We start from the raw sequence: 24,050 nt of genomic DNA, 5'->3' as shown, positions 1-24,050 counted from the left end.
GATCACCGATTACGTGAACGAGCAATTAAATAATTAAATTTTAGGAACGTGTCGTCTTAAGTATTAATTAACAGGCTACAAAATGATCTACCACGACTTGAGAGAGAAATCGAGGAGATTTGAATCTGATCGTGGGCGAAGGTATGCCACGGTGAACTGTACTCCCTGTTCAACGGCCCGAACATTTTTCTGCCGGCCCATCCACCCTTCTCTTGCATAATACGCAGGACACCCATGACGTTGGCACCACGTTGTTACGTATTTATGGCGTTCGGTATCGATGGCGATGTGATTACTGCGCGCGGTCCAAACTTGAAAATTAAATGATTCTTCGAACGATAAAAAACAGTAAATACATTAATCTTATTTGAATTTTTGCTTAATCTCTAACGATGACAGTAATACCATCATCGCCTTGTAATTAAATACACAACGCTTTGCATTCTATTCGTCGAGTTTCTAACTCGAACCACCATACTTAATTCAACCGAGTTTCTCTGAAAATCTATTGAAAAATTTAGTGCAAGTTAACTTTTCATCAAGGAAAATATTTCTTTTTCAACCGAGATAATATTACGAAGGAATTATGAAAATCAGTTCGTTCGTTAATCACGGAGGAGTTGCAAAGAAAATAGCTCGAGGCGCAGTTTGGGTGGCAAAGATTTAAAAGTGCCGCGGGTATGTTTACAAATATACATATGCGTATGGCTGGAGCTTATTCGAGATACAGACTCCACGGTGGGAAAGTATTCGCGGATCACAATGCAGACGCAGCCTGCCTGAAGCGTGCATCAAACAAGAAGCATTCATCAGGATTATGGTAGTACGTTTTTTCTTACAGGTAACACGTCTCCCTTTGTTTTGAAAACATCGTACCGCATTTCCCTTATATATGACAACGTAAAACCCCACCGTGTGATATGCACTGACACCCAATTCAAGATTACGACAAACTCCTAGAAATTTCGCTTATTTAGAAGCCAGAAGCTTTTTAAGCTCATTGGAAACTTTTACTCGTCGTGCTGTAAATTTTCGTCTTGTCGTGATTCTGCGATCACGTATCACATCTATTCTTCGTGACGTGAGTTTACACGCGTGTTCGTCTATACACGGTTCTCTTTATGTTTGACCACTTCCGCCGAGTCACAATAGTGTAGAGACGTAGTTTTATGGGTATTGAAAGATACATAGGCTGTTTCTTGCAGATAACACCTGTATTTGTACTGTAAGGACGGGCCGGATAGTAAGTGAAGCAACAGAATGCTTCAAATGATACTTTACGTTTATCTTACATTCTGGTAACAATCGTTAGATAGGGGATTGTATGATCATATTTAATTTGAGTATACATGGAAAGGCGGCTTAAGACAAATAATTAACAGCTGCATTGATGAATCTACAATTCATTTTACATATGGTATTATGTATTTTAACATCAGCCAAACATACTTTCACACAAAGAGTAATCGATGAAACTTAATTGACAGATAGACGAGGTGTATTTAACTTAAATATTTACGATAGATTAAATTATGAAATTACATAGATAGTTGTTCAAGTGTTTTCTCAAACTGATAGACCCGCTACACCATATACTAGGGATATTTTTCTACATCGTCCAACAATTACACGGATAACATTCCTTTCTTCTAAAAGACGATCATGACACGATGCAACAGGAAAAATCCCATGCATCGAAATGTATAATTGTCCTGTAGAAAACATTGTTTCACAAAATCGCCATTCATAGCACGCGATACGCCGAGTTCCATCTGTCCTCGATGCTTGTGGCGCCAAACTTAAAAACTCTCTACTCCTACGGTGTCTACTTTGAAGTAGTAGACACTGTTTGAATTTTCTGAATCGCTAACCGCTATAACTTTAGCAATGGCAAGCATCTACAGCACTTGGGCATATATCGATGCGTGGGTAAAACTGAAAATACTTCGCGAAAGAGCATTCGTTGCAGCAGCGTTGCCTAATTGAGTCCCTGACGGGGGCTCTGAATGAGTGCAGAGGCAGTTGGGAGCGTACGTGGCCACGAACTCACGCACGCAAAGCGTGTAGGGACGGGCAACGTTTGATCGCGCCCTCCGCGTACCATCTCCTCGCCCCGTGACTCACTCTCCTTTCCTTCTCCCCCTACCCTCGTCGAGCACAGACGCGATCGTACCTTTCCCCTCCACGTTCCCCGCCGACAGCCCAGCACGAGAGCACGTTAGGGACGACTGTCCAAGTACTTACGCGGGCCGCTGACAAACCAGGCGGCACCTTCAGTTCAAATCCAAACGGCGACGAGTCCGGGACGCTCGTACGGCTCTGCTCGATTTGGGCACGCGTCGCGACAAAGCAAAAAACCCCCCGTGACACGAGTTCTGCGCTCTCACGTTATGGACACCGAGATCAGTGCCGGTGACTCGAGGGTCGATCGACTAAAAGGACGCGTGTCAGTTAGACTGGCGACGATCGAGCACTAAGATCCCCGATCCATGTCATCTGTTTCATTTCCCTGGGATCTCGCCGCAATCTTCGCGACAACGCTTTTCCCCTGGTTACGTCCAAGCGAACGCCTCATCGAATGCCTCTGTCGCGACGCGTGCACCCAAACACTCTCTCCGCTCCGAAACGAACCGTGTCTCCTCGTATCGGCGAATATAAAGCTGGATCGTTGTCGTCCTCTCTAAGATTGTTCCCGATAAGTTGATAAGTTTGACATACGCGTGCCAGTGGTATTATCGCGAGGATGCGTGTCAAGGCGAGAAAAATGTTAACGAAGTGAGAGAAAGAGGAATTCGCCGTTCTTATGTTTCCGCGTGCCTCGTGGGACTCAACGGAGAGTTTTATACATTGTGTAAACAGCGACGCGTCGCGGAGGACCCGTAGAGGCAGACGTTGTTCTGTCGAACATTGAGACACGCGACGTGCTTACTGCGCCAGCAGACGAACGAATGAGATTCTCTAACGTGTGTCAAGAGGCTGAATATATTCGTCAGAGTTTCGCGAGGGAAGCGTTAACGGTATACCGCGGAGGGTTTCGACGATGATACGAAGTGTCGGTAGAACGTAGAGTAACGAAGGGGGAACAGAGAAGGAAGTTAGTGTCGGAAGGCTGTGGAGTTCGAGGGACCGGATCCGTCGAAAACCATTCAGGACCCCGTGACCGCGAGAGTTTTCTTGGAAGACTAGCCGTGAGAATGGATGTAGTGTCGAGTGGGATACTCATACCAGGGAAGGTCGTGGACATTGCTACCTACCACTCGTCATTTTATTCTCCGCCACCCACCGAGGCGTAAGTAACGCATGCGTATATTAATTCGCATTCGGTGATTAATCCTCATTAATGTCAATCTATGTTTCATATTTCCTTGACACCCTTGCGATTCGGTAGTGTGAATAGCTATTCGAATCCTGCGGCAAGATTATCGCCTATTTAAATTCTCCCCTGCCCTCGAGCTTTATCTCGCGCAAACTGTCAGCGCGACGAGGCTCAGCATTCGCACGTTTTATCAAAACAAACGAGCATACCCCGGCCGCATGGTTGTCGGAAGCGTGGAACGCGCAACAAGCATTCGAAACATCCTGTCGCGAACAACGGATATCTCCGTCTCAACGTCGATATCAAAGGATGCAGCCTTATCTCGAGATAGATTGTAACGTCGGTCCGTACACGTATAATATACTGCACGCCCTCGCAACAAGCGTTCGTATATACTTTACAATCGATACATCGTTTTGTTCTTATCGTTACTAAAAACAGTACGAATGTAAATTAACTAATCTCGTAGATCTTCATTAACGGAAATACTTTTGCGAACAAGATATCCAATTTTTATTTTTACGTAACGATTATTTAAACCCGAGAGGTTTAAGCGTGCCACAAGAATTCACGTCGATCGTGGCCGGTCTCGATCGCCACGATTACGAATGCGTTAGAGGAGAGACGGACGGTATTTTCGAAAAGTCACCTAGTCGGTCGTGGATGGAGAGAAGGGAGTGGAGGCAAACACAGAGGCAGGCAGAAAAGGAAAGCAGCAGGCATCTTGGAAGGAGCCTCCGACTATCCCTCGTGTTGTTGCCTAGCAGATATCCCACTTTAGGCTCGTTTACCGTCCGGAGCCGGAGGGAAAAAGACCTGGCCCTGTATAGGAGAGGCCCGTTTCTGGCTGCATACGCGCGTGCGCGCGCGCAGGTCTACAGCCGGACCGACTCGTTCTCTTCGGCTAAAGGAGATTTAAACCCGGTTCCAAATCGAACCCGTTGAGAATTCCTCGGTCGTTTATTTCGTTAGCCGGCGGACGAGTTTGCGTCTTCGTCCTTTAACCTGGAGCCCACGTATATACGAACTATTTTCTCCATTGGAACAGCACCAACGCCGACCGCCTTTCATCACATGCTCTTTTACCGTTCTTATGTTAAACGGACGTTCGCTAACACACCTGTTTTACCGGGAAAGTTATCTTATCCTGGTAAAAAAAATTAATATTTGCAAAACGATGAAAGAACGATCGTTTGATCCAAGGAATTCGATACCTGAGCCGCTGATGCACGGCACGAAACGCAAGCTGCCGCAAAAAGGAAAGTAAAAAAGCGAAATTGAAGAACTATATCTGGTGAATCAAGATTCCAGACTCGTTGAATGCGCGACATCGCCATTAAAAAAAAAAAAAAAAAAAAAAAACAACAAAGTAGAAGGAACAGAAGGAGATGGTCAAGGAGATCGATGGATCGCAGACAAAGGTTCGTTGAATTTTGAACAGTTCGCACTTTGGCGTGATCCTGGGAAGAGAGGAGTCGCGTTGTCGGCGTGAAACGCGGAAACCGTTGATCGCAACCATGGAGACACGGAGACGCACGTGTGAATAATATACTTGCCGAGTGAACCGCTGCGCGCGCTGCTTAACGTCGAAACGGAGGAGGGCTAAATAGCAAAGTATATACGAAAAGACGCGTGTGGAGATAGAGAAACTGAAATGAATTCACGTGTCAGCTCGGCGAGATAAACGGGACGCGTTTTTAGCCGGGTGACTTTTATTCGCGAACCATCCCGAGGACTTCATGGAAATCCGTCTTCTGATCTTGCGCGTCGTTTTATTCTCCTTCCGAGGGCAGGATGCTACTTGCACAGGTAGAATAGGACAGGAAACGCGTGATTGGATTTCTTAGCGATGTCTCGAGTTCATGGGAGATTGCCAACGGGAGACTCACTAGATTCGCTAGGCGGTAAAATTTGCAAAAGCGTTTGCAAATAGGGAAACACGTTTAACACGATCCCCAAGATCTTTTCACTGAAAATTGTACCGAATCCGTCGCGATTGTAATAACTGCCTTCATGATCGTTTTGTTATCGTAGCGTGTGGTCGAAAGAGAAAAAAAAACTTGTCAACGCGTGAGGTCTACTTTTAGAGAAAAGTATTTAAACGCAGAGCTCCCGCGACAGTGGATTGTTCGAATCGAGACAACTTTTCAGAGATGTATGTATCTGCGGATAGAATCTCCGCTGGATCGCGCTGTGACCACTTAAATTCGCAACGGAGGTATCTTCTTAACTGACAATTAAATAACCGTTTAAGCAGCTGCGCTATTTTTAAAGCCTTTGACGAACAATATCGTAAGGCAACGACACCAGACGTGTACCGAGGAGAAGATAGAGGAGATAACAAAAAAAAAAAACAGAAAGAAGGATTGAAACCTGAAAAGATGTCGAGTAACAAATTTCTCGAAGGGATTCCAGTTCTTCCGACGAGATTCGCGACTGGGCCCCTTGAGGGGAGAGGCCCCCTTCCGCGCGTCGAAGGAACGGCCTTTCTATGTTTCTCTCTCTCTCTCTCTCTCTCTCTCTCTCTCTCTCTCTCTTTCTGTCTCGTCTAGCTGCTTACAGCTCGTTCTCTTCTCCTTATTCGTATCATTATTTTCGATGTCGGGTTCGGTACACGCTCGTTCGAGGGTCGCCGTCGTCGTCGATCGTCAGAGTAGGGTATATATATATATATATATATATGTACAAGAGCGAGCCTGATTTCCAGCATCTGCTTCAGTCAAGAAAGACCGCAGTCTGGAACGACTTTGGCCTAGCGAACGCTTTTGCATGCACGCCTTCTCGTCTGCGACGCCTTCTTACATTCTATTCAATCTCGAATTGTTCTCGACCGGGGGACAGCCAGATGATAGACCGACGTCGTTCTCATTCGCTCGGTGACATAATGGTGGATTCTAATGATCTCTCTCCTCTAGCCCTCCTCGAATAGTCCTTTCAAATCGAACACTGCCATTTATTCCACATTTTTTTAATCCCTGCTTCTCCACATCGAACGACGTGTTTTTCTTGTTGACGTTTAGCTTGCCGATCATTCGATCGCGTGTTGCCTTGTGTGTACCAAATTTCAATTCATGATCGAGTTGCCAATTAATGGACTAGGTTCGTCTTTATATACAACTATATCATACAAGATAAAATACGTGGAGATACTTCAGCTTGTGATTAGAGCGAGATTTGGTTTTTATTCGCTTCTGGCAAAGTAGTTTCCTCCGTAAGCCGGTAATTTCCCCACAAACTTTCCAACCTTACCGTTCTCGTTTAAAAACATTGTTAAATAACAATAATTATATCGTAGTTTGAGATCATGAGGCGTCCTCTTTCACGCGCATCAGGCTGTTTGTTCGTCCCGACTTGAAGCAGCGTCGTAGGACCAGGTCAGGGTAGATCGAATCGAAATTCATGCTCGGGCCCTCTAATCAGCCGGCATTAGCAAGGTGCGCGTGGATCAGCACATCACGAGGTTGATTCTCCGCGATGTAGCCTCGATTCCCACGGTGGAATTAAAGATTCACGAGGAGAAAATACCCTTCGCACTTGTCATGGGAACGAGCGCCGGGTGGCTTGTCGCTCGATTTACAATTGGTTGGCTGTGCGGGGTGAGACGAGGTGTACAGCGCGCACCTCAACAGACGAGAAGGGGATTAAGCTCGCTTGCGTGAAACTTCCCCCTTCCCCCTGCTTTTCTCTTCTCTCCTTCTTTTTGTTTTTCTTTCTTTTTTTTTTTTATTATTTTTGTAACGCGTAGCCGTGCCTATCTTATTACTACTGTTCACACTTTTAAGCAAGAAACGACATATGCGGTTCTTCGAGGCTCTTACTCCATTGTATCTTGAAGAAGATGTCGGGAAGAAATTAACTTATGTCGCCAAAGTATCCTTCGATTTATAAGATATGTTTATAATGTAATTGCAATAGAAAAATTGATCTTTTTCTAACACTGAATGCCGGTGAATATAATGAAATTGTGAAGTTGGTAGTCGCAAATTTGTATCGTTAAGGGGAAAATAAAAATGATAATTGCAGGACGTAAATTCACGCTAGCGACAACCAGGAATAGAATTTAAAATTACGCGAATGCGTTAATACCGAAACTTGTCCAAGTACAACTTTTAATATTTGACACAAAAAGAATTAACGTTCTCTCCACTTCCTATTGTCACCCAGAAGAAACAGAAGTTCCCCATGTCACTGAAAAAAATTGCACAGGAAACAGGAAGTAAGAAAAAGCAAAAATCTCTGTACTCTATCGGCGATTTTCTTTCTGCAAGAACCGAACAACGCGCTCGGACACGTGCATCTTCGTACACACGTGCATGTCCACATGCATGTATCATAGAAGCGGGTGCGCATGCTCCTCGGGGAGCGTTCTACCGGGGGGGAAGTTTGGCAGTGCGCGCGAGGGCATCGGGGCAGGTGGTAGCCAGATGTCTCTCGTAAGGACTTCTACCCCGATGTCGTTGCTGCTCGCCGTTCGCTACCACGTATGTACACGCGCGTACGCGATTACTTGCACATGTATAGGTGGGATATATCTATCCGCGCACCCTATGTGCTCGGTACCGGGGAACGTGTTCGAATTGGCGCACTAATTTTTCTTTCGAACGTACGTATCTGGCACTATTTAGGGGGATGAGTTCCTTACCTCGTTTCAAGATCTATCTATGCCGCGAAAACTTGGTAAAACGGAGCATTGAAGTTTATGATGTAATAAAATAATCTTTAACTTTGGTTCTTCTTTCTGATACAAGCTGGCAGGCTGTTCGCGTTACGCCAGACGAGCTATCGTTAATCCCTACTTTCGAAACGTGATACACGCCAAGTAGTAGGGGTCGCTATTCGGGCCGACGTCACCAGTGGAACAGGTATAGGTATGCCCGTCCGATTTTTCGTTGGAACACTTTCTAATTCGATGTTACTACACGTTGATCCTCGAGTGTTTTCATTATCGTTTTTCCGATTCAGTTGGCCACGTAATCGACATTTCTCTACTTTTTTCATTTTCCATCAAACATTTTTGTCTCAATTTCTCCGACCAAGTCAGGAACGAACGAAGATTCCGAAACGCTGTTGACCTTGATCTTGACTCGTCTTCCACTTCTTTTATGCTCGCCTTCGTCCGACGCTTTTTTTTGTTTATCGTTTTATTTTTTCGTTTTATATTCATGAATCAACTGACCGCAAGTCCACCGACTAGACGTCAGAGTGCATCGTTCATTGAGTAATCCTCCTCGCAGGCGTATAATTCCGTTATGCGACGGAATTCTCGGTTGTCCACCGATTACACGGTATCTTACATTTGACTGACATTTACTGGTTTTCATGAATCATCGTGGAACTACGGTTTTGCGGTTGAAGTGGTGCGATAACCCAGATTCGCGTAACAATGTAACACGTAGCGTTGAGTGGTGTTGGAACTGAATGTAATAAACAAAATCAGAGTATCTATACGATTCGGATTAAACAAATTCCAAAGAGTACAAGTAGGATTATTATAATCATTGGCGACAACGCTCTTCTTATATTAACCTACTTCGTAGATTATGCGACTGGCCAAGAATGTGCTGAAAGGAGAAACGAAGAAACGTTGAAACGCTGGATGAGGAACGACGCGTCTAAAGGGCAATTTGTCATGGTCACCTGTCCCGTTGATGATATAGCAGCACGCTCATAGGATCATGTAAAAAAGGCGCACCGGTCCGCTTGAAAATTCCGCATATTTTACCAGGGCGTTCTCCCTTTCGTCGGTGGCTCGCTACGCGACGCGAGTGGCTTTTTAAACGCAGATATCGAGAAACGCGCATCGTGTGCTCTGCTAAGCCGCATTGCGAGGGTGTGCATCGTGGGGGTAGCAGCTGACGAGCAAGAGACCAATGGAGCTCTCGCACACCTGGTCTCTAGCTTTTGGAAATTGACGACAGAATCAATTGTGCCGAGCGGCGTAGCACGCGACCGAGCCTCGCATGATAACAGTTGCATCGACCCCTTATTCTTGACCTCTTATTCGTTACTCACGGTACTACGGTTCACCTCTTAGATAACAGTTTTTTTAATCCCTCTGTTCATTCAGTAAGTAGCTTCCAACGCTTTCTGACATCAAATTCATTTCCTTTACTTCCTCCACTACGACTATGAATATTTACCAATTTTTAATTGCGTTTTGCATTTTATTCCTGTGATGCAAGATGAAAAATATTTGCAATTACATGTAAAGGTACATGTGGAATCAATATCCTACATTGCATACGAACCTAGCATCCGGTTCAATATACATATTATTTATATATTAATAATTACCACAATACCACAATATGTTATATATATAATCTTGACTAGAAAAATGATCAGTGATTTCGAAGGGTATGTTAGGATAAAAAATTGTTTTCATAAATTTCGAAAAAGGAACGTCTTGTCTCGATTGTTAGGGTATCTCTAGCTAGATAATCATACGAACATTGACCTCGGTTAGTCGGGGTGCTCGTAACTCGCTGCGTATCTTTCACGCTGCTTTGGGCACGTCAGATGAAGCAGTTTCTTTATTTCGTCGAGCATCGATACGTTCGCTGGTCGCAACCGGGCCCTTTACCACGATACGATCTCGAAAGGATACATATATACATATATATACACGTATATACGTTAGGTGAAAAGGCGGCATGAGTCCGCCGTCTGGTTTTCCTTGCGAACCATGACCATGGGACATACAGACAGTGAACACTGTTCGAGGACGGACATCGGTTGGTACGCGAGGCGCGCAATGACCTTATTGTTGCGTGACGAGCCACAGGCGAACGGAAGGAAGAAAGGAAGGAAGGAAGGAGGAAAGAAAGAAAGAAAGAAGGAAGGAAGGACTGGTTGCCTTAGGGTCGTTCATTGTAAAGGGCAGGGGGGATAGAAGGGGGACGAAGCACGATGGCAGACAAGAAGCAAGGAAGTGGCCGAAAAGAGGGGAAAGTTTGGAACTTCGGCAGATGTCTATAGACAGACGCGGCATGCGTGGCCGCGATGGGTTCCTGTTTCCTCTGCCTTTCTCACGAGACGCTCCATTTTTGATGCGAAACGTGGTAGAACCGTGTGGCTAAAAAATAATATCGTTCGATGAATAGCTTCGTTAACCCTCTCTCTCTTCTTCGTCGCCAGGTCGTAACAATATTTATTACCCGAAATCACGGAGATTTACCTGGTTGCCTGGCAACACCGTCTGTTTGACGAATCGATCGATGTAACTACGCTCGACGTTGCCTGCTGAATCGATATTTGTCGTAGGACTGACTCAATGCCAATCAAATATTATTACACGTGGGTAGGCAACGTAACATGCGTCGCATTCTTGAAATTTCAAGTTTTTTATGTAAATCAAACGATATAATAAAAAGTAAAATTCGAGCTTTAAATAATTGGACTAAGAGGAAAGTCATTGATTTGACAACGCAAATCTTAAACCTGAAAATGAATACTAATCGTTAAGCGATGAGTGCAGACTCAGTTTTGGCGAAATAATCGTCATCGAAGTTATGCCTGTAGAAGTTACGATTGTGAATCGTGCAGCGTTCAAAGTCCTAGACAAAGGGGGCAGCTGTCGTACAGCACCTGTTTGTGTCGCCACCTTTTAAGAAAACGCTAAATGCCAAGGGCTTGTTTATTCATTTCGTCGCGCGATTGGCGGCAGCACTTTCTTCTTGGCGAGATTGTACTAAGCGAGGTTGGAAATTTCGACCGGACGTCCTCGACCTCTGACAGCAATTTCGCATGCTAATTCAGAGAGAAGAGGAAGCTTTGCAGCCGATACGTGTTCAATTTACGGGACGCTATAAGTTTGAACGAAACCCAAACTACGGGAGTAGAAGTAGATTCTGGACTTTCTTTTCTTGTGACACTTATCCTTATCTTTTAGTTGCACTCTCCTTTGCGTTCTACCCTTTAGAATGTTTTCAGTAATATCATTCTCTCTTCTTTATCATTTACATTTTGTACGAAATTGCCACCTTAAAATTAATAAAAAATAAATTAATTAATTAATGATCCATTCCCGGTCTAGTTATTTCGATTGTCCCTCCTTCCACCACGACTGTCACGCGCGTTGGTTATAATTCTAACGATTTTATCAGTTGTTCTACGCTTGTCCACGTGCCTTTCTTCGTCTTATCGTTTTCGTATCTCCCTTTAGCTTTCCCGCCTGCTTCCGTTTCCTTCGTTTACTAATCATCGTTTTACCAAGACTGTACAATCCAAATTACACAAGGAAGGCGAAACGAGGAGAGACAGTTCCACGATTAGAGAACGCTAATCACGGAAAAATATTATCATTAAATTTTCAATTATTTTTCCCTCTATATCAGGCATACTCTATGACCGATGCTTTACGACCCGAATTAATTTGATCGTATCTCGGAAGATGATTGATCTCGTCCCGTCTAACTTTTCGCAATCGTCGTCAATAAAACGTTAGATGTATGGACGCTATAAATATTCATGGGTCGGGTAACGGAAATTTCAATAATTTATTCGCGAGACGGGAGAAGAGAGACCACCCCACCGCGCCCAGGGTTAACAAATATCGCGGTACACAGCGCTGATTCTCTCAATCCGCACGCTCTCCCGGCTCTATCGTGCCACGGCACGTATGTGTACCATGTGTATACATACACGTACATCGTGCTCACATATTTTCGCGGATCGTGAGAATGCTGGAGGAAGTCCTGCGTTCGTCCACGTGCCTCGGGATTTAAATTCAAGGATGACCGCGACCGTTAGAACTTCCACGAAGGCAAAAGCCTTTACGTAACGCGTGAAAGAAGAAAAAAAAAACACGAATAGTCGTTGATCGTCTTCGAGGCATCTATTTGCGATTCCCAGGGCTATTTCTGTCTTCTTTTTTCACGTATCACGACTAAGTAGGTGAAGAGAAAGAAAGAGAGGGGAGAGAGATGGTCGCGCGAAAGCTGAATGGAGAAACATGTGATGAACCCTTTTCATAACAGCTTGTTATCTATTTCTTACCAATTTCATTTCCCCAGTTGTTCTCCATAACAGTCTGTTCTGCAACTAAATCAAGGCAATAGTGACAAATTATAAGTGCAGTTGTTAATTGCAAGTATTTTCATTGTTGTTATATAGAAACATTCCGTTTGTCCATGACGCGGTGAGTCACATGTGACGAAAAGCATCACGTGCGCGTGGCCCGCGTCGTCTCGTCCATTCTCACTTTCAAAATTTGAATGGAGCCGGTCAAATGTTGTACAGAGATCGAGGGTATTCCGCGCACGTTCTGCCTCCACTTTGGACTCTCGTCTGGTCATACAAATTAGAAAGTGAAAAGGGAGATGCGCAAAAATGCGACTCGTGCATTCCATTCTGGGCGCTATCAAGATTTTTACAATTTTTCTGCTGCACTCCAGAAAACAGCCGTCGTTTATTTGTTTCGTAAAATTTTTTTAGCGCACGAGCAGTAACGATATTAAATCATATTTTAAATGAACATAAAACGGCAAGTAGTTCTCATTCTATTTAAAAAAATTGAGCTATTCTTTTTCTATCCTATTTACAAGGATTGTGAATCTACTTTTATTGTAGATACAAGAAACGATATATATATAAATTTTTCTTAACCCATTTATAAATGGATTTTGTCCAGACATTTTTTAAACGAAAAACGTGCGCACGTTTAACGTGGTTAATCAATGAACCAGAGTTCATTGCACGGATTAGCCGGCAAATCACGCGTAGCTATTATTGATTTGCATGGTATCACGAATTTCGCGACGTTCACTTTCTTCCTTGTAGCCAGTGTACAGGAGGCGCATTCCATTTGAGCGGCACTCCCTTTTCGGTTCCTAGCATTCCCTTGCAACCCAGCACTTCATAACGCATGCCCGTCTTGTCCACAGCCGGGAACGTAAACACATGTGCACCTGCGGAAACTGAAATTTATTCGAGCGACGAAGTTTGCATTACCCGGCTTCTCACCAATTAGAAGCACGATTGCAGGACGTACCGATTCGCGTTTTATAGAAGTTTCTTCTCACCGATGTGAAACAGCTGCGAAGATGGGAACGCGTGTTTCCTGTGTGGCACGGTTGCCACGTGCGCGACTAAGTAAATACACGAATGTTCAGTGGCGTTAAGCCGCGAAAGGCGGAAAAAGAACTCGAGGCGATCAAGCTTAGAATTTCTAGTCGAGATTTCACCGGTCCTTGAATGTGTGTTTAATAGGCGAAAGGTGTTTTAGCTAATTAATGCAGCACTACATCTTCGTTGTCGTTTATAAATATAAACAACGGACCGAATTTGTAATGATAGTGCATAAATATTATTGGGATGTATCATGGAAATTGGTAATTCGAAAGAAAACACCAGCGCAATTTGTGATTCTCATTTCATATTATTTAAAGTCTTTTCACCCTCGGATTCTTCCCCCTCGCACGTTCTCTCTCTCTCTCTCTCTCTCTCTCGCGCGCGCGCGCGCGTCAGCTCAACAGCTGCATCCACAGGGAGAGGAAGGTGGCCCTATGATGCCTGTATATACTTATACACGGGACTGTGTGTCTCATAATGAAGTACAATGGGAGGTTATGGAACGATAGCGCTTATAGGATACCACGAGTACTTGTACAAGCGACGTACAAGCATATGCGAAACGCAGATGGCTGGTGAACCTTATCGTTACCATTATTTTCCGCCCCCGTCCTTACAGAGAAACTCTTAGCCGCCATGTTCTTTCTCGGTTGATCTAGAGCCGAATGAAATCGACGATAGAGCCATTACGGGTCTGGTTTCAATTAATCAGGCACAGTTGATCAAGGATTCAACGGTAACTACTAATTTCCGGTGTTCAAATCCTGTTTCGAGCGTATCCATGTTGTTCAACTTGGTTGTACGCCGTTTAACCGATAATTATTTAATGTCATGGAGTTTCCATTAATTAACATATTCGTTGTTTTAATCGAACTTTGAAAGACAGTTTTCAAGTTGCTCTTAATTTACTTCTTTCATTATTTCTTCTTTTATTACATCTTTTGCTTTACAGTAGACTGTCTTATAACATGATTAATACCCTATGCGTTCTACGGGTTTACGTTATAGAACTGTGCTGTGCAGCAGAGTTTCTTAAACTCTGGCAAACTTTTTCTTATGTCTTAAAATGAAAAATTAAAATTGATGGCCCAAAACTGGAAACGAATATGTGCTTGCAATGCTTATGGGGTCCCACAATAAATTTTCGTAAATATTTTAGGCTCTCCGCACTATAAAGTTCAAGAAACCCTGTTGTTATGTCAGAAAAAAAGTAGTCGCAATATTTTCGACGCGTTATGAAAATTCGTATTGTACGAACTCGCGTTATATGAGAGTTCATTGTACTTTCATTAGTATCACATTCACTATGGAAATATCAGATATGATCGTTTTCTCACACAGAAACGCGATAGTAGATATGCTCGCGTCATTTCAACAGTTTGATACAATGTAATTGTGTCAAAACGGTGTTCAACGTGAAATTGTACACGTTCGTACTCAGTTTTCGTACCGAGGCGCCATAGTGGCGTCTTTATGGCATGGTTTGCGGCAGGACTAAAGGGTTAAACGAGAGCGCGTTTAGCGTAGCCTCACACGATGTATGCAGCGGAAACGCGGCCGTAGCCTGACTGAATCAGTAAACATAAGAAGCTCCGACGACCGTTAAGTTTCATTTCTCAGTGTGACGAAATGTGTATGCATCGTCCGCGAGCATGCACGTATACGCTTCATCTCGAGCTGACTGGCTGTCGTCGCGAAATTACGTCATCTTGCGAACATAGACTCCACAGCGCTTGGAATGTAAATACGTTACGACGACATACGCGAGCCTTAGCCCGTTCGCTAATTGCACTTGACGATGGATTATTGTGTAACACGATCCACGCTCCCTTTTACGCGAATATGAAGCTTTTTTCGTTCACGTTTCTAACCATCCTCTAAAAGTTACTCCAACATTTCTACTCGTTTTCTTCTCGAAAGAGGCGGGTAAATTTTATGCATACTTGGGGGATTAATTTGAGATCAGAGAAAGTTTGAAACGTGGTTTTTCTTCTCGCGTTTCTTTTGTTTCTCGACATAAAAAATTCAAAAAATAAAATTGTCAACTAAAGGCATTTTTTAACTTTGAAACGAAATACTATTGGATTCAGGAGCTGAGGAACATCCTGTTGGAAGTAGAAGTTAGGACAGACTATTTTGATTGGCAGAATTACTACGGATGACCTTCTCTGAGAGGGCCTTTAAACGCTCTGTAAAGTGCTTATATTCGTTGTACAAGATACTTCCGGTCCAGAGCGATAAACTTGGAGAACCACGGGAGACAAACATAAAAAGGATACATTTTAAATATATAAAATGTACCAAAAAAAACCAAGAAGTAAGAAAATTATAAATATAAAACATTTCACGAGTACAGACATGTAAGGGAACAATTCTGCAGAATTTAAAATCTTGCAAAGTCTAGATATCGAATTTGCCACTAAAAGATCACTCAAGTTTAGATAAAAAGGATGCACCTTCCTTAAAATTGAACCGAGATCTTATTGCACAGAAAAGCGATCGAAAAAAAAGGACGGGTGGAGGTGGGGGTTGAAATGAATAACGATCGTTCGCAGAGGAAGTGGACAGGAAATCCTTGAAAACGAAGAAAGAACAAGCCACTTGTAACCGCAAAAACTGACATTGGCCAGACTGTGGTCAAGATTGCCTCTTAGCCGGCGTTTCGGGCAAGGGTGAAGGAACAAAGGGTGGTGGCGAGCGCGCGATAGTTCCTTCGACAAAGGAGAGGAAGGAACGCGCAGGACGGATGGTCAGCCATCCGTGATTTCCCGTCTTCGCCTTTGTACCGACAGAGAAAAAAAAATTAGCTATATCCGTTACACGTTCGCGCTTTTGATCCTCTCGCGAATTTTGGCAACCGTCTTGAAGCGCACTTTGATCCAGATTTAATGGTGTATCTTGTGTGAATATCTTGCGTTATTAACGTGAACGTTTTCGCAGATGCGAAATGCTTCCTTGATATTATTTTCCTATCAGAATATTTATAATTGTTTACGAACAACTTAACGTTTATAAGGTCGAATTAATTACGAATCGATTATTGCAATATGATTTGTCATTTTTATTCGATCTTTAACCAGTTAATTGTTTTAGACGAGTATACTCGTAATGAAGAAAAATGCAAAATTCTGTGCCATGACGAGTATATTCGTCGTGTGTAAAAAGCAATAATAATTTGCAGTTTAAATTGCAGTTTTAGTGAAAACTAAAAATATATCCGTAAAGTTCAAGGTGTTTGAGGTATTTTGCGGCAAAGTCGGAATAAAAGGAACAAATAGAAGTTTATAAATAGTTATTATAAAAAATTGATGTGCGCGAAGGTGTGTAGATTGTTTTAAAAATAATATTTAGAAGAAATCACGATATTGGTGTTCAACTTACTAAGTTCCATTATGCATTGTATTCACTAACAGCAAATTAAATTAAAAAATTAATTTTTCATATTTTTTTGTTCATATGCAAAATATTTATGTTAATTTAAGTAAATAAATAAATGTGAGTAATGAAATAAAAAAATAAAAGTCATCTCATTACAACCTGATTCCATGTTACACGTACTCTATGTTTGACGAGTATACTCGATGTCCCTTAATTTGTGCGACGCAAGTTACGTATACGTTGTCCAAAGAGTTAACTGATTAATATAGATCATTAAAGTATTAACATAAAATTGAAATATCGCTGATCTATACCCAATTGTATTCAAATCCGACGACTCGTTCGTTTAATGATTATTGGAACGAATTATTGGAAGACAATATTCTCTTTGTCTTTTATAGATCGCGGTCTGGGTACGATTCTAGTAGCGGCGGAGAATCTGACAACGAATACAGTGCCACCGTCTGTCGTGGGGCAACTAATCAATCCCAGAATCCGGCCACGACAAATGCAAACGCTCATGGGCAGGGAAAGCATATAAACAAAGGAAGGTGGACCAAAGAGGAGGTAATTGACCGGAAGCTTCACATCTGACATTCACTCTAAACCAATCAAACTTGAACGTTCAATATTCTACAAACTATTAAAACCCATGTATCGTCAAATTGTTTCTAAAATTTACCCATCACTTGGACACATCATTTTTCAACAGTAATATTATCCAAATTCTATTTATACAACATTAATATATTAATCGCTATATATCTCAATAACATATGTGCTTGATAGATATTAGCAACAAATTAATTAACGTTATCATTTAAACTTCCTTTTATATTTCCCAAAATTTGTTTCAAAAGATATACACGAATCGAGAGTTCACGGTCAGGATGATAAGAACAGTGTTACGACGACATCTCTCGTGGCCCTTTTCTTCTACGGCTCAGCTCGATATTGCAGAGGGAATGGCACACGTGATCGCGTCATCATACCGTGACTTTGATCGCATGTAACGCAAAAGGGGAAGGGCACAATGAGCGTAGACCTCGAAAAAAAGGTCCACCCTTCGTACCTTCTGCAACGAGTTACGGCGTCCGCGGGCAGATGCCCTCGACCACCCCATAGTCGTACGCGCGGCCATAGAATACGGGCCGCGCCGTATGGTTTCCCGTGGGAAACATCAGAGAAACCTATCGATCCTAAACATTCGCCGTGCGACCTTTTCCTCTTACTTCCCCCCTTCCTCCTCTTAGTTTATTCTAATGCGACGATCAAACAAATTTTCTTTTACCATTTGTTTGAAAATTACGACGCTTACGTCGCACCTCTAACATTGAGTCGCAATTCCTATTTTATTAATATTGGAAACAACTAGATTGCTGTGTCGTGTCTAAGTTGAATTGATTAGTAGTATAGAAGCGATCTCTATCTTTACGTATTATCTGTAATTTTATATCGTAAAGAAAAAAACGAAGAACAAAAATTAATTAGTAAAAGTATTAGGTTGATGCAAAGGTAATGTTGGTTTTTGTATGGTTGAACTTTATTTTTGAAATTTTAATAAATTTTCGAATAAATATTGTCAATATATATATGTCATTTTAAAGCTTAGAATTTGCTCTTTATTTTGATTACAAATATTATACGATCGAGCTTAATTATAGCTAGATTTTGATCATTATAAACGCGTTTCAATGACAACGCGACAAAAGCTGCACAACCTGGGCTATGAAACTCTGGACCATCCACCAAACTCACCCAACCTCTTGCCCACCGAATACCATTTTTTCCAAACATCTCGAGAACCTCTCGCGCGAGGAATGCTTGAAAAAACCAAGACGATACTAAAAAACGCATTCAACGCTTTCGTCGCCTCCAGAACCCCGAAATTTTACGCTATTCGCATAAATAAATTTGTATCTCGTTGGCAACGTTCTATTGATTTTAATGGTTCTTATTTTGATTAATAAAATCTATTGAAAAGAAAGTTACGGTCGTTTAAAATTGAAAGCTAAAAACCAACATTCCTTTTGCATCAATCTAGTAAATTAAAATATAAATTATTTCAATCCATATACATAACGTTTCACATCGTTGATGCAATTAATAAAAGTTCTCTCGAATACTTGAACCGGAAGCGAGCTCGTTGTTCACGTCAACCCGTGTCGAATGTTAACCCGAATTTCGCGCAGCATCTCTCTTGAAACCGATCGATCGATGCTCGTCGTTGGTCTCCTTCGAACGCACTTGTTTTCGAACGGGACCAGACTTTATCTGAGTTCTTGTTCTCTCACATTGCGCTCTCGATGCTACAAGACACATTATCGCGACAGCTTTCCCCTCCTGCGCCACGTTTCCGTGTAACACGCGTATATAATGTATTTTTTCGCTCCGACGAATTCCAGGACGCTCTGCTGAAGCAGCTAGTGAGCAGCGCCGAGCAACTCGGGACAGGGCTTCGATGGGACGCGATAGCTGGCCACTTCCCAGATAGAAGCGACGTCCAATGTCAACAGAGATGGGCGAAGGTCGTAAATCCGGAATTAGTCAAGGGACCATGGACGAAAGAGGTAATTAATCGAGTGAAACACTTTCAAATATGCGAGAACTTTCTTGAAGCTTCGAATTTTAATTAAACTTCTCAACTGAATGATCGTTTCGTTGCGACTTAAGTACGATAGAGTTACAGTATGCAATTAAAGAGAAACAATCCAATTTTCAATGTGGATAATGAATCGATCCGTGTCGAACGAAAGTTCGTAAAGTTCCGTTACACCCACTTCATCAACCTGACCAAAGCACGTCGCATTTTTGGCAAGGGACACTTGAAGGAAAGGTTGTATAACGGTTCTTCAACTTTCCCTGTGAACCAAGAACCGTCTCCACTTACTTAACTTATTCAAACGTACATCTAATACGTTATCCTAAATTTGATCGTGTATCAAGCACAAAAGTACAGATCTTGTATCCAGTTTAACCTACTTAAATACAATAGTTTCAGCTATTTAGATCGCTCACTTCAATCCTCAACAAAATCGTCGTCCGATTACCGTCTAGCTGAAAGAAATCAAGCGATAAAACAAGGAAAATAGAAACAATCGATTCTGTCAAACTTTGATGCTGAACAGGAAAGATAAAAGGAATACCCTTATTTAGTTCCTGTTACCGTCAGATGCCACCAGTGATCGCTGTACACGATTATTACAGTGCCATCCATAACAACACTCTAATCAAATTCAGTCTACCATCGCGATGCGATCTGCCGTAGCAATATATTCGACTCGAATACGATCTTTGTTAAGAACGATCCTTTCTGTAAAAAAGTAAGAGACGAGAGTTTCCGAAGGCTCGTCGAAAGCTCGAAGGCTCGAATTGATAACGGCACGGCCCTGCTGCACCGCGTACGCCTACACGTAGGCGCGCGACTCTCCTTCTCTCCCGTCTGTCCGCCAACGGTTGCCCCCACGGTGGTGTATGCAACAAGAAAAAGAGCCGCGAGAGGTCCGCGGAGATGTTGCGTCGTCGTCGTGCCAATGCACTTGGCAACAGCCAAGGGCAAGTAAAGCCTGCGAACACCGCGTACACGCGGTCATGGAGGACCACGTTCGTGTGCACCTGATTCTTGCTGGTATGCCTTGCCCCACCCTCTGCCCCTCTGTCCTTTCCTCTCCCTCTATGCACGGCGATCATCTCCGCGTGTGTCGTCCCTCGACTCCTTCCTCGAGACCTACCGCCACGTTCCCTGCCTCCCGTCGGCTCCTCTTCCTCGCCTTCGAGAAATGACTCGCTGGTCCCTCGACTTTCCTTCCGGTGAGAAATCTTGCCTTCGACTGAGCGAGAGTCGTACGAGAGGTTCATGAAGTAGAGGATCGACGTTTTTCCTCCTTAGAGATTAATTACCTGACGAGAGAATATTTAGTTGATCGGTACGAGTTCTTTTTTTTTTCTTTCGGAGGTTTGTTTTGGTTTCTTGCCTCATCGTGCTGGCTGATTGAATGTAGGTCGCGCAAACTTTGCTGCAAGGTCGTCAGCCCTATCTCCGTGTCGAGGAATCTGGATTGTTGACACGTAGATTTGGCGAAGCTTCGAGGCGATATCGAGGGAGATCGATAAGGGATTGAAGTGTGTTTAATTTGGTTAATTTAAGGCAGAGCAGACTATTTGAACGCGTATTAAATTAGAATGTCACCTATCGCTGACTTATCCATAATACAATTGTAGGAAATATATTGAAGTAATGAACTGAACGATGATTAAGTAGAATTAGTGAAATGTACGATATGTAGTAGAATAAGCATTAACGTTTCTCGAGTAGTTGAAATTATATGTACTTGAAACATTTCGAATACTAATTATTGGTAATAATTAACGTTCACAGGAGGACGAAAAAGTAGTGGAATTAGTGGAACGGTACGGGCCGAAGAAATGGACGTTAATCGCGCGGCATCTTAAGGGTCGTATTGGTAAACAGTGTCGGGAACGATGGCACAACCACCTGAACCCGGGGATCAAGAAAACCGCGTGGACAGAGGCGGAGGATAGGATCATCGTGGAAGCGCACCGCAGGGTGGGCAACCAGTGGGCGAAGATAGCAAAGTTACTGCCGGGTCGGACGGATAATGCGATCAAGAATCATTGGAACAGCACTATGAGGAGGAAGTACGAGCCTGAGGAGGGCAGATCATCCGTCACTGGCACAAGAGGTTCCCATCGATTCCGATCAGTTTCTTTCTTAATCCTTTGCGTTGATAGATTCTCTAAAATTGAACGTTAATTGTATACTTTGAAGAAATTTACTGAAATTAGGGTTGATCGCTTTCATTTTTGAATGATTGTTAGTGATCAAAAGTGAAAGTGTTATTGAAAGTCTGGACATTATAATATCACAAAGATTTTAATGTTATAGTAAAAGTAATTTTTTTTAATAGGACGAGGTAGACGAAAAGCTGCAGAATCGTCGGTGTTGTCTAAGGACAGTCTGTGTACGGAAGAAGATATGTCGGGTCAAAGTCGTCTAAAGTCAGCGTCGACGAGCAACGACAACGCTTCAACTGTGCAACAGAATAGTTCGAGCATCGATCAAGTAGACTGGGTTAGGGTATGGGACAATCAGCAGAATAGTCAGACTTATCAGGCCCTTCTGGATCTAAATGAACGCACGCACGGCAACGAATCTCGGTTAAACTCCCCATCGAAAAAGGACAGCTCCAGAGTGAAGACTGAGCAATTGTCACCCTTCACTAAGTACGTTATCGTAACATCAAGTAAGAAAAAAAAAGAAAGAGCAAGAAATGTTTCAGGGGGAAGCTGTAAACGAATACTCATGCGTGTATCCTCTGTCCTTTACAGATATTTCGATTTACAAATACAAGGTGAAGCTACCACTTCGAAAAACTCGGAGATTAGATTAATGCCCATGCCAGATCTGGAAGAGATATCAGGCGCCATAACGGAAAAAGAAAGGAGCAGTCCGCCGCCGATTTTGCGTCGACGTAAGAACAATCATGCCCTTCAACAGAGGACAGAAACCCCTGACAGCGGCAGTCAGTCTGATTACTTGACAATCAGCCAGCAACAGGAGCAGACTGACGACACCACCCCATCCACGCCTATTAAACAACTGCCATTCAGTCCGTCACAGTTCTTGAACAGTCTGAGCCCTGACACTTCTTCCTGGCCACGGGCGAGCACTCCCAATGGTAACAGCCCTGGTCCACTTACCACACCCCAGCCCACTGGTCTTCGTAGAAATCAGAATGGTACATTTACTTGTCTTTTCTTCTTTTTCCATTTTATGGTAAGTCGTGCAAAGTTTTTTTGCACTTTGCACTCGAACAGTTACTGTGAAATTTCTGTACGGATGACACTCGACTGTCTAGTCGTTCTGAAAATGAAATAATTACTAATGGACATTGGCATACATTGGCATTATCTCGGGTTAAATGGAATGCATTAATTGAAACGTAATACTATGCGATAATGATGTTGTTATGTTTGTACTATTACAGATGGCAATACGCCAAGGACGCCAACGCCGTTCAAAAACGCATTAGCAGAGTTAGAACGGCGTAGCGGCGGGACTACTCAGTTACCTGCTACCCCGAGTCGTCTGGACGCTCTAACCGAAATCATCAAACAGGAAACTGATCGTGAAAGTCTAGCAGGAACCAGTGCTATTCTTCAGGATTCCGGTTACGGTACGATCAGGCGGCGGGGTAAGGAGAACAGTGCTCCTGGTGGGAAGAGAGCACGGAAGGCTCTCTGTCAAGCATGGGCGAACTCTTCTCAGGACAATTCTGAAATGAGTTTCGTTGTGGAAACGCCCGTAAGTTGAACGTTAAGATTTCAGAATGACCTGGAAGCTAAACTCATCGATTCGTTAAAAATTGTTCGTTTCGTTTCTCTAGTTAATAATTACAAGCGTTAATAATTAACGATGATCAGTTTTGTATCAAAATTGATAGGAATTTGCAGAAATCAAGAATGGTCAGCTTGGCTTCTGAGTGATACTTTCATTTCTTTCGTTTTACACGCGATAAAATGAAAGAAACCTGTCATAATCGATTAATTTAATCTCGTTTATATTGCAGAGTAAAAGTTTGGACACGTCGGTGTTGTTTTCGCCGGCATCCATGGCACTGGAGGATAATTTCTTAACAGCAGGGACTAGTCCCGTGAAGGTAGAGAACCACGTCCATAATCAAACACAGATTCAAACTCAACCAGCCCTGTCCTGGTATTATTCCCGTACCAATCGCCTCTAGACACGCTAGCCGGCCTTTTTTTTCTTCTAGACTTTCTTCTTCTTTAACACATTTCGTCTCTTCTTCTCTTTTCTCGTTTAGTGTATTTTAATTAACGTTTTGCCTGTCTCTCTCGGTTAATGTTACACACGCCTTGTCGCTTCCTTTTTCTTCCTCTTCTCTCCTTTTTAATTTATGACTAAATGTTAAAACACCAAGGCGAGCGAATAATTATTTAACATCGTATTACGATCCGCCATCATCATCATCATCATCGTCATCATCATCATCATCATCATCATCATCATCATCATCATCGCCATCATCGTCATCATCATCATCACCACCTGCATCTTCAATATCCATTATCGATTTCTTTTCGTCGCCCTGGTATCGTCAAATCCAAAGATTATTAGCGTTTCTTGTTTCTATAGGTCTTAGGTATATATATAATTTACTAAGTAACATGACTAACATTAACAACGGCGTAAAGTATCGGTTTGTTTTATTTATATTAGTTAACTTATTTTTTTTCTTTTTAA

The 24,050-nt window shown here is 42.8% G+C and overlaps 1 protein-coding gene across 3 annotated transcripts in view; it reads left to right on the top strand.

Annotated features, from left to right (window-relative positions):
• Nucleotides 1–24,050, top strand: part of Myb (proto-oncogene like protein Myb) — a 36,984-nt gene that overhangs the window by 10,381 nt on the left and 2,553 nt on the right. The window contains exons 1-8 of one of the 3 annotated variants that reach the window (XM_076908486.1): nucleotides 3,034–3,289; nucleotides 17,167–17,332; nucleotides 19,171–19,335; nucleotides 21,144–21,468; nucleotides 21,694–22,009; nucleotides 22,115–22,524; nucleotides 22,774–23,090; nucleotides 23,356–23,445. In XM_076908486.1, the coding sequence (XP_076764601.1) occupies nucleotides 3,195–3,289; nucleotides 17,167–17,332; nucleotides 19,171–19,335; nucleotides 21,144–21,468; nucleotides 21,694–22,009; nucleotides 22,115–22,524; nucleotides 22,774–23,090; nucleotides 23,356–23,445 (1,884 nt within the window). In that variant the 5' untranslated portion in view covers nucleotides 3,034–3,194. Of the gene's footprint in view, nucleotides 1–3,033; nucleotides 3,290–17,166; nucleotides 17,333–19,170; nucleotides 19,336–21,143; nucleotides 21,469–21,693; nucleotides 22,010–22,114; nucleotides 22,525–22,773; nucleotides 23,091–23,355; nucleotides 23,446–24,050 lie in introns of those variants that run through there. The other 2 variants (XM_076908487.1, XM_076908488.1) reach the window with 2 other exon arrangements.

This window comes from Xylocopa sonorina, chromosome 18 (assembly GCF_050948175.1).
Source record: "Xylocopa sonorina isolate GNS202 chromosome 18, iyXylSono1_principal, whole genome shotgun sequence".
In the NCBI taxonomy this organism is placed as follows: domain Eukaryota; kingdom Metazoa; phylum Arthropoda; class Insecta; order Hymenoptera; family Apidae; genus Xylocopa; species Xylocopa sonorina.
Note: the sequence above shows the minus strand (reverse complement) of the source record. Positions and strands in the feature narration are given on the sequence as shown.